Genomic DNA, 10,684 nt, shown 5'->3' on the forward strand with positions numbered 1-10,684 from the left:
TGTGAAACTGATTTTTAGCCTCCAGCCTTGACAAAGGTCATGCGCCTGTTTATAAAATGTATGTATCTCACTGCTGTTGCTACCGGACAATTGATCATGAACAGGTCCTTTGTGTGGAGGTCTTGTTCAAGTCGCGTGACATCTGCTGAGAAGAAGGCGGCTCATTGTCGGAAAGCCTGAAGCCCTTCGGTCCGCTTCATCTCCTGCAGATGCTACTTTCAAGGGTACTGCAGGGATTTTAATTGTGAAATTAAACTCAACTGAATGTGATGTCCTCACATGATTCTAGGACGAGTCAGAGCCACGGGTTTGCCATGGTCGAGAAAACCATGATAAAAAAGAGGTAACGCTTGACTTCACAAGTCCTGAAACTAATAAGGTAATGCAGGAAGGAACTGGCATGTTAATGTTGTTTGTTAGGGATGTTTCCATAACAAACTCACAGGAAAGATGCAGTCCCCGTTGAAAGAAAGCGGTACTGTTCAACTCGGACGAGTCAGGGTATCAAAGTGATTACCACACGACAATGGGGCCCCTGGCTGAAGACACGCTGGCTCAGGCCTGTTATCACCACTCTGAAGAAGCTATCTGCGGCGTCCATGTGTCTTCACATACAGTATGCAGACACTCCCAGTCGTCAAATGGACACTTTTATCCTGACGGACATGTTGAAAATCTTCAGTGTGAATGCATTATTTGTGGAATGTAGCAGCAGAGAATACCGAATTGAGATCTGAAGAGCTGCAAACCTCGTTTTAAGAAGTGCAAGATTAATTAATTAACATTTACATTTCGTATAGCCCAATATTGCTAATTACAGATTTGCCTCAGAGGGCTTTAGTCTGTACACATGCAACATCTTGTCGGCACACAATCATTAGAAAAATATATAAAAGAACGGACAAAATTATGTTTGTGTTTCATGATAACAATCTAGGTCAAAAGGGGTCACATAAAACATCTATAAAATAAACAGAAGGCTTGTGGCTGGAATGGGATCTGTACTATTAAGCTACTTTTCATGAAAAAGAATGTGAGGGGAATTTGAGAGACGAAAAATACATGTGATTATGGCAGATTATGGTAATGCCGAGGAATCATATGTAAAATGGTGAGAAACGTGAAAACACAATGTTCACATGGCTTTAGAATGTGTAAAAATAATTTTCTCATTTACTGCGAGATTGATATTTTAAAATATGTTATTAAAGTACTTTTAACGACTTTATACAAACTGATCAAAAGAAGGAGACACAAATTTCCCCCCAAAAATACATATATTATATAAACGCTAATGAAGTTTCACCTAGAAAACTTTTACCCTGTACATTTTTTAACTAAAATTTAAATTTGTTGGACTAAATAATTGAGCAGAGAGCAGCTCTATTGCGGCTAGGATAAGCAGTCCGGTGAGAGTTATCACTGAGAGCCAGAGCCGGCGCCAAAGACCCACCTCGTCTCAGTGGACGCCGTTACAAACAACATGCTGTGTGAGACCTGGAGACACGGCCTCAGCTGTTGTCGGCGGTTACCAGCACCACTTATTCTGCTACCTGAGAACACAAAACTCAGCTCATGGTTAGTTAGCGATCCAGTACTTTTATTTATTCCCAACGACCAGCAATATCTCACTTTTAGTCAAATGTATACATGTTTTAACTGTTAAAATGATTGCAGGATGACAGTAGTGAAAAATCGTACTATTCACGCAATTCACTCTAACTGTATTTGCTTTCTGATTTTTAAACCCAAACCTGTTGATTATCTTGGCTTTGCACCACCGGACCTGAGCCTTTGTTCTGTATAGTTCAACTAAAAAGAAATCTAGTAATTTAGACACGGTCATTGAGCTGTGCTTCTTTTCTAAATATAATTTTCATGCTCAATGATCAAAATGACATTCATTTAAGAACTTTAATAATTCAGATGGTTTGTTGGCTTAACATCTTTAGTGTTATATCCTGTTTGTTGAAATAAATACACAGTCTGAGTTTCAACCGAATGGAATTAAATTAAGTAGAACTATTATTTAAAATTTGTTGGTGATGTTTTGAGAACACACAGGTTTGTTGGGTTTCTCCAACCGCTGAATGCAGGCCCGACCATGTGCTTGTTTTCAGGTGTACCTTTTTAAGAGTCTGGGGATGCTAGATTCTGAGTGTGGACATTAGCGCCCCTTAGTGTGACCAAAGAGACAGAAACAGAGAATAAATCATGTCTTTTGCTCTATACAACTATCAGGGATTTTGAATCGAATGTAGGAAAGCATTACAAATAATTGATAGTTTTTCCTGGTAAGCAATCCTCAGAGGTACTCAAGTGAAATTTAAATTTGTCTAAATTGTCCCTTGTGTGTTGGTGAGAGAACACGTTGAGGGTTATTCGACTTGGGTGACTGTTGCCATGCGGGCCGCTTAACGGAAGAAAGAGAAACCTCGTCCAACCTGTTGACTGGAAATATTGGCAGTCGCGAGCCAACGTCGCCAAGAGACCGAACCAAGATGCCGCCCAAAGGAGCAGCTTTAGGTGAAAGCCGCCAAGCGTAAGGCAGCCCGTGGTGTGGTTTAAAAGTGTGCATGAGGGGGAGGCTGACTAAAACAAAACCTCACAAAAGATTCTTTGATAACAACATTTGGTTGTCTGTAGGGAAACATTTTAAATAAAAATAATAAAATAAAAGACACTATACGTCATGAAGGAATGACAACCGCAGCACATGAGCTATTACAGTAGGTTTATTTAAAGTTGAAAAGTTTCCTGACATCGAGGTGATTTATGGTAAACGAGCAGACATCTTATTAAGCGTGAGCTGACAAACCAGGGGTTGGTGGTCTTCAGCAGCACTGCGGACGATCGCTCTAGTAGCCAACAGTTGACAATACAGAAAAGCGCATATGAGATAGAAAAGTTATCTTATTTGATATGGAAAGAGAAAAATTGTTGCCAGCCTATATCTACAACCCTTACAGTAACGTTTCAAATATTTATCATATCCTAAAAACGACTGTTAACAAAAGACCCGTGCAGAGGCAGAAACCAAGGGGTGGACTCCCTTTAAAAAAATATTTGCATCTACTTTGCATAACTCTCGTGTGAAAACCTGCAATTGCATGTAAGCTCAGAGACTGTAGACGTGAAAAACAAGAATTAAACAGTTATAGAATATCAGGCAACGAGGCAGTAGGAAAAGCGAAGTAAAGGGATCTCCCTTCGATCCTCCTGCAACATCTTCTCCCCATCTCAGCTTCCATAATAAAGGGACTTCCAGGAATGGCTTCATCACACTATGACCTTTAACCTTTGAGGCCACAGTAATCATTAACAGCCCGGAGCACCATAATGAGAACCGAGAGGGGGAGCCAGATGTTTGGCGACAGGAGACACTGGCCCTAGTGCATCTCCGCCAGTCTTCTATAGAGCAGAGGTGACATTGGCAGTTTACAGTCGCACCGGCCGGTTTGGAAGCGGCAGGGCAGGTTTACATGATGACGCACGGTGCACGGCTTTTGGTGATCTTGTCGACAGGTTTGCCATCGTTGGCCTTGTTAACAGCATCCAAGACCTGTGGTCAAAAAAAAAAAAAAAAAAAGGAGTATTGTTAGTGTAATTTACCAGTATTGAAAGAGAAATTTGTCATTAACATTTCCTTGTTCCTCTTCAGATAATGATTTGACATGAACAGCACGTGATCGGATCATTGTGAACATATCAAGTGACGCATCGTGCTTGTTATTAAAAAAATAAAAGGAAAAAAGGTAATGTTTTGACAACTGAAGTTTCTTTGAAAATGCTATGTAGTTCGTTGGAAGGTGAACTTGTCATTTTTAGGGGGGTAGAGACTCACAAATTCCGTTAGGAATTATTTAGATGGAAATGAAATTATCCAGATTTGGTTTTACAGCAAGCTGACGAGTCATGTCTGACGAATATAGTTGTTACATTATCTAATGCAACAATGTAGCTCCTGCCACGTGGATTTTTCCCCTCAAACTATCATTTACAAAATGATTGGTCGACCTCTAATTGAAAGGCTTACTGCATTCTGTGAAAAATGTGTTTAAACCAAACCGAACCAAACGTTGTTATTAATAGCATAAAAAAATGTACATGCCCCTGGAAGAAGTAGTACAAGTAAAACCAGAAAGTGGCACGTAAACAAAATACACCCGAGGCGCAGGACCTGACGGGCTACATCACATTTCACTGCAGTGATCACGGATTTACATTCCCTCATCATCTCACTCACATCGTCCTCATGTGGGAACCCCCCGAGTTCAATCTTGGAGAAGATCAGCTGCCCGTTGAGTTCAATCTCAAAGCTGCCTGCGAAATGAAGAGAGGAGCATAAAGAGGACGCCACCTGTGACGTCACGGCCTTTGGAACGAGCCCAGTCATTAACAATGACTAATGCGCCCCGCCGTTCACACAGCGATCAGTCACCAATAAATCCAATTAAATAAAACACACTCACCTCGTCTTCCCACGAAGCCCGCAACATCCGCATCGGGAAACTCCTGCTTGACAGCACTCCTGAGCTCCTGATAGCGGGGTTCGTAGCCTCAGTTGCCACTGCGTGAGGAACAAGTTATTGATTAAAAACAAGAAGAGCAGTTACACCTGGCTCCATGCTAGCCGTGAGCTAACGATGCTAACGTGCCGCAACAGTCCATTCAGTGGGATTTACGGAAAGGACCCCCCTCCCAAAAAACAAGCAGCAGGTTAGCTGTACAGTCACACAAGGAAGGGAAACGATAAAAGACTGAGTTACCAGTATTCCACTCTAATTGTCACCCCCATTGTTCGCTTTTCTTCGTGCCGTCTATCTCAGCGGTACAAAGCTGTGCGCGGTGCCGTGTGTTAGCTGGTTTTGTAACACGGAGCCGGGCAACGGGGCGGAGCTTAAACCGGGAGACATTAGTGAAACCGGAACCAAATCAAGGGGGCGGGGGGTTTAAGTCGCAAAGTGATGGATTAAATGCTTGCATTTGAAATGTAACATTAGCTGAGGACAACGCCTCACTACATTTATGCCGTATTTATTTGTTCTTTCCACCCCACCGCATTTGTTGGTAATGTTTCAGCTTATGTGGCTAATGTGGCAAATGTCTCCTGACCTTTTTGGATTGTGCTCCCTGACAAATAAAATCTACTTTTAGTTAGCCCCCTTTTGAAAACGTCCAGGTGTCCATCAGAGCCAAAAAATCACCCCTTTTACATCAAAAAATGGGAATAAATGTTATTTTTTCTTCCTCCCTCTCCCATGAATCAAGCAATGTTGGGATGGGGAACAATGTGCAGCCGGCATCGGTCACACTGCTCACAAATTGTTTTTGCCTCGTGGCTCCAGAACAAAATAATGTCAGACCCTTTTGTTGAAAATATCTCGTGGTTAGCTGATAGTTTTAACAACTGTGAACGACTCCATGACATGACACTTTTAGAGTTACCAATCAAATAACATCAGTATCGTTGCTTGTACTGATACTTTCTTCACTTATACACAAAATAGTAACATTTGGTGGTTTAAATTACAAAAGCTAATCCTATTGAATGTTCATTTTTTGTAAATTCTAAATCGGTAAATGTAACTAAATCATTGATTTAATGAAAGATATACTCAAACAGAGACAAGTACCTTAAATAGATCTACTATCTAGTAGTATCTACTTGAGTACTTCAATTAATGACTCTCAGAAAAGCTCAGTTATGAATATTTTCATGCTGTCCTGCTCATATTTACTGTCTCGTATTTGGATGATTTATTCCTAGATGCAATGAGGATGCTATTATGTTATTATTTTAATAACATAGTAACAGTAAATGTGATTGTACAAATCGTCCTGCGTTTGGTAAATGGTAAACAAATCACAGACTCTTCTGGACTGTTGACCTGCAGCTGACAGGTGTGGTCCACTCAGTGACGTATTACTCATTACAGACAACCTTCAGCCTCATAAACCTGTAAAACACAAACTTCGTCTCACAGTATCCCTCCCTCAACAGGAAGCTTTGTTCTCATTTTAGACCAAGAACACAGGCACATGTGGACGTGAAAGTAGAGTAAATGATGTTTAATTTAAAGTCTTCCTGCTTTTAGATGGTACAACATGTGACATGGCAACCAGCGAGCCGGCAGCACGTAAGTTTGACACTTTATGTCAGCTTTTCCTATTCATGTAGTCGTTATAAGTTTTCAATGTCTTCCTAATATCTAAAATTCGATTGTATTTGATTTTTTATTGCCACATTTTGACCTTTTTTCATCTCATACGTATTTTGTGTATTATAATGTCAGCATGTATCATCTAAATTATTACATTTCTATATAATTGTAAAAGTGTGATATGATTTAACAAAGTTCAGAAGTAAAAATTAAACTGAGAATAAAATGGTTTATCTGGCTTTGGGCCCCAAACACCTGCAGAGATATTTAACTTTTTGATTGATTATCTAAATTGTTGGGGCTTTATTGTCATACAAACTATTAGACAAAGAAAGAAATACAGTAAATATTCCAATTGTATAACCTTAAACTTTAAACTGCTCAAGATCCATCGGATTTGAGTCCTTAAAGCTTTAATTGAAATCTTTATGGTGTCAGTGGACGGCTGCTCTGCTGCACCACAGTTGAAGATCGTCCTCCTCGGGGGCCGAAACTGTGGGAAGAGCTGTCTGGGGAACCTCATCCTGGGCAAAGAGGAGTTTGTCCCCCGAGAGAGGACCTCGTGCTGCAGGCGCCTGGGCGTGGTGGCCGGACGCCGGGTCACCGTGGTGGACACTCCCGGCTGGTGGTGCGACTTCAGCTCCCGGGACACGCCCGAGCTGGTGAAGCGGGAGATCGTGAGCAGCGTCGCCCTGTGCGCCCCGGGGCCGCACGCCTTTCTCCTCACCGTCAAGGCGAGCGCGCTCTTCTCGGAGAAGCGCCGCAGGGCCGTGGAGGAGCACGTGTCCCTGCTGGGGGAGAAGGTGTGGAGCCACTGCGTGCTGGTCCTCGTCTCCGCCGACCGCCGGGAGCTCGCGCGCGGCGGCGGCGCGGAGGCCCTCCGCTGGCTCGCCGGGAAGTGCGGCCACAGGTGCCGCCGCGTGGTCTCGGGGGACGTCGGCGCGGTCGGCGGGCTGCTGGAGGAGATCCAGAAACTCGTCACGCGCAATGGAAACAGAGTGTTCGAGTTGCGGGGGAGCGTCGCGCGCGCGACCGCGGAGGAGAAGAGGAGGGTGGAGGAAAGGGCTCGGCGGAGGTTCGTGATGGCGAAGGAGCACAGATCTCTGATGAGAGGCGAGTTCATCGGTATCATTAACGTCTCAACAACTTGGCAAGCTAATTGTTTTGTTTTATTGGGGAAACTAGTAGTGATCATTTAACCCAGGGGTCCCCAACCACCGGGCCGCGGACCGGTACCGGTCGTGACCGGATTCTCTCCTAATTACGTGCGCTCATCCTTTGACATATTTCACAAGCGTCACCAGGCGTTTCTTCACCTTACACATTGCCCAAATTGATTGGGGACCCCATGTCTAAAGTGCATTTCCCTACTTGCAAATGAATAAATGAATGTTGATAAGAAATCACACAAGTCTGATAAACTTGCTTCATTCTTCCAGAGAGTTTGCGGCCCGTGAGCTCTATCCGGATTGTGTTGGTGGGAGCCAAGGGTTCTGGGAAAAGCTCCACCATGGACACAATCCTGAGCACAGAGAGCGGCCAGCGAGTGCGCAGAACGGCCCGGTGCGTGGTGGGGACGGGCCCGGTGTTTGGGAGGCAGGTGACCGTGGTGGACACGCCGGGCTGGTGGGCGAACTACTTCTGTGCCGAGAGTCCCGTCTTCGACCGGAGGGAGCTGGCGCTCGGCGCGTCTCTCTGCCCTCCGGGGCCCAACGTGGTCCTGCTGGTGATCCGCGCGGACCGATCCTTCTCCGAAACCCACTGGAGGGCAGCGGAGGAGCACATGCGGCTCATCGGCGAGCGCGCGTGGAGGCGCGTCATCGTGCTGTTGAGTTGCGGGGACTGGCTGGCGGGCACGACGGCCGAGCAGTGCGTGGAGAGCGAGGCAGGGCCTCTGCGGGGTCTCATGGAGAGATGCGGCAACAGGTGCCACGTCCTGAACAACAAAACCAGAGGGGATCAAGGCTATCAAGTCAGAGAGCTGATCCTGAAGATCGAGGAGATGTTGGCCGGCCGCAGCGGCCGCCAGCATATCAAAGTGGAGAGGCCAGTGGTGGAACAGCTGGAGGAGGAGAGGAGGAGAGAGGGGGCGCGAGCGATGGAGAGGCTGGCGAGGAGGGAGAGGCAAAGGCAGATGGCGAGGTCTCAGCTGGGTGAGTTGGATTCGTTTAAAAGTGACAATGTGGGCTTGAATAAACACAATTTGGATTTAGATGCTTTTTTTGCTTAGATTCTTTGGGACAAAATGTAACCGTGGAGGGTTTTCTTTGATGTGTACACCTCCTTTCCGACAGAGAAGCTCAACGCCATCACAGAACTGAGAATAGTGCTCATAGGCGGCAGGAAAACCGGTAAGAGCTCGTGTGGGGACACCATCCTCAACAGAGAGCGCTCCCACGCGGGGAACCGCACCACTTCCTGCTGGGAAAAACCAGCCACGATCGGCGGCAAGACGGTGGTGGTGCTGGACACACCGGCCCGCTTCAACGCGACCCCTGACCTCCTCCGCCCGGCGTCCTGCGCCATCCTCCCCGTGGTCAACGTGAGCTCCTCGTTCAGCGCCGACCACTTGGAGGCCATGGAGAAACAGCTGGAGGCCGGAGGAGGCCAGATGTGGCGCAGAGCCGCGGTGCTGTTCAGCCACGGCGACTGGCTGGGCGACACGAGCATCGAGCAGCGCATCGAGAGCGAAGGAGAGCCGCTGCGGAGGCTGGTGGAGCGGTGCGGGAACAGGTACCACGTCTTGGATAATAAGCACCGGGCGGACGGGGCTCAGGTCAACGAGCTCATCGCCCTGATCGAGGAGACGCTGGTTGAAGACGCGCCGGTCGTCCTCCGCGGAGGGGATCGCGTGACACAGGGTGTGACCCGGCGTGACAAGGATCGAAAGAGGATCACGAGCTGCAGACATCAGGTGTCCCGTCAGCGTAAGTAAATGTGATTCATTGGTGCTTCTCCCCGATGGAAGATATTACATATTGAAAGAGGAGTGGAAAGGCTGTAACATGTCCACTCCTTCAGAAGGTGTGGAAATAGGCGTATAAGTCTGAGTCCACGTGAATGGAGGGATATTAAAATCCAGGGACCTGAAGGGAGGGGCAGAATGTGGGCACTGCACATTAATAAACAAGGTTTTAAAAAGAGCAAGAATCAAATGACATGGAAATAGAAATAGTATTAAGGAATATGCATCATACAAAACATCAGGTGTCGCGTGCCGTCACATTCCGCATCGTGTGGCAGGATCAAATCTACACTAGTTTATGGTATAAACAGGGAGGAAGCAGCACCTGTTAGAGGGAGATAAGGAGATTCATATCTTAGAACGGGTGGAGACGGTTGTTAGAATTGTTTATGGCTCGCGTGAAGTCTGTCTGCCCGTTGTCTCCTTTGCAGTGATTGGATCGGCCAAACCCACCACTTCAACACCTCGGAGCTGCTCTGGAGGCCCCGATGGTGGCGCTCGGATGGTGGCCCTGCCAGCAGCGAGAACAGCATGGACTGGACCGGACATCCTGGTGGGAGACGCCCTCGCGGCCTGTTTAGCCTCCATGCTCTCTGGGGGAGCGGCGGCGAGGTGGACCATGAATCCGCCCGGGTGGCTCCCGAACGATGTCCTTCACCTGAGACTGAACTGTGCGCGGCGTCCGCTCTCATCCAAGCGGCCGACGATGCTGCTGGTTGCACCTCAAACGCAACGCGGGACGCTCGCGGAGGAAAACGGCATCAGCGTGCACTCGCTCTGCCGCCCTGCGCCGAGAGAGCGGACTCTGGCGGGGCTCAGCGAGAGCGGAGGCCTGCAGGCACTGATCGACCAATGGGGCGAGAGCAGCCTGGAGGAGCTGGAAGCCTTCATCGACTCGTACTTTGAGATGATTTGGGAGAAAACTGTGGGGTCATTGGAGGAACCGGTCCGTCCCACTGCAGATGTGGGGGAGGAGGTGGAGGAAGAGGAGGAGGATGAGGTGCTCTCATCCATCAACAGGAAACTGTCAAAGCTGGAGCTCCTCGATGAGATCAGGAGAGATCTGGCCGAGCTGAGGGCAAGTCTGGAGAACAGCTGGAGGGCCATACAGGAACTCAGAGAGAGAAGTAAACAGGACGGTAATCAGGTTGATACAAAGATGGAGTAAAGTGTTATTTCATTTAGTCAAGATGTATATATGTGTTGTTCAGCCTCAGCTGCACCTGCCGGGCCCCACAGGTGAAGTAGTCTTCTCCTGCTTCTCGTGATCCACAGGGTTGCTTCTACTACAGATACTGTATTCCCAAAGCCGCACAGCGGTTGTGACACCTGCGTTCACAAAGGACGGGAGGAAGCTCGACTGAGAGGGTGACGGACAGGAGCGATGGGCTCACTGGAGGCAGAGTAGCAATGCAGTGATTTGTAGGTAATCGTGGCCCCTCTCTATCTCTCTCTGTCCGTCTCCATCTCAGGGCTTTCTCTCTTTGCATTACACCTCTTTGAATAACACTTTGCTCCCTGCTCCCTTATCATCTATCTTCCTCTGTTGTCAACA

At 47.1% G+C, this 10,684-nt stretch overlaps 2 protein-coding genes across 2 annotated transcripts; one reads left to right on the top strand and one right to left on the bottom strand.

The window, feature by feature from the left end:
- Positions 1-2,717: 2,717 nt before the first annotated feature.
- Positions 2,718-4,933, bottom strand: LOC120828242 (migration and invasion enhancer 1-like). Its single transcript, XM_040191701.2, has 4 exons — positions 4,770-4,933; positions 4,473-4,570; positions 4,247-4,323; positions 2,718-3,562 (listed from the first exon to the last, which is right to left on the bottom strand). Exons 1-4 carry the CDS (start codon positions 4,796-4,798, stop codon positions 3,479-3,481), a joined length of 288 nt encoding a protein of 95 aa, XP_040047635.1. The 5' UTR covers positions 4,799-4,933; the 3' UTR covers positions 2,718-3,478.
- A 1,057-nt stretch (positions 4,934-5,990) lies between these two features.
- LOC120828483 (GTPase IMAP family member 8) lies at positions 5,991-10,337 on the top strand. Its single transcript, XM_040192084.2, has 5 exons — positions 5,991-6,140; positions 6,603-7,277; positions 7,604-8,317; positions 8,459-9,091; positions 9,561-10,337. The coding sequence occupies exons 1-5, from the start codon at positions 6,116-6,118 to the stop codon at positions 10,295-10,297; spliced, it is 2,784 nt and encodes a 927-aa protein (XP_040048018.2). The 5' UTR covers positions 5,991-6,115; the 3' UTR covers positions 10,298-10,337.
- Positions 10,338-10,684: the final 347 nt, after the last annotated feature.

This window comes from Gasterosteus aculeatus, chromosome 11 (assembly GCF_964276395.1).
Source record: "Gasterosteus aculeatus chromosome 11, fGasAcu3.hap1.1, whole genome shotgun sequence".
Taxonomy (NCBI): Eukaryota; Metazoa; Chordata; class Actinopteri; order Perciformes; family Gasterosteidae; genus Gasterosteus; species Gasterosteus aculeatus.

Excerpts from the sequence above, each read along its gene's own strand:
- LOC120828483 (XM_040192084.2), top strand. The coding sequence starts at position 6,116 with ATGGCAACCAGCGAGCCGGCAGCAC. Across the intron at positions 7,278-7,603 it reads GCACAGATCTCTGATGAGAG|AGAGTTTGCGGCCCGTGAGC; the intron begins GCGAGTTCATCG and ends TCATTCTTCCAG. Across the intron at positions 8,318-8,458 it reads GATGGCGAGGTCTCAGCTGG|AGAAGCTCAACGCCATCACA; the intron begins GTGAGTTGGATT and ends CCTTTCCGACAG.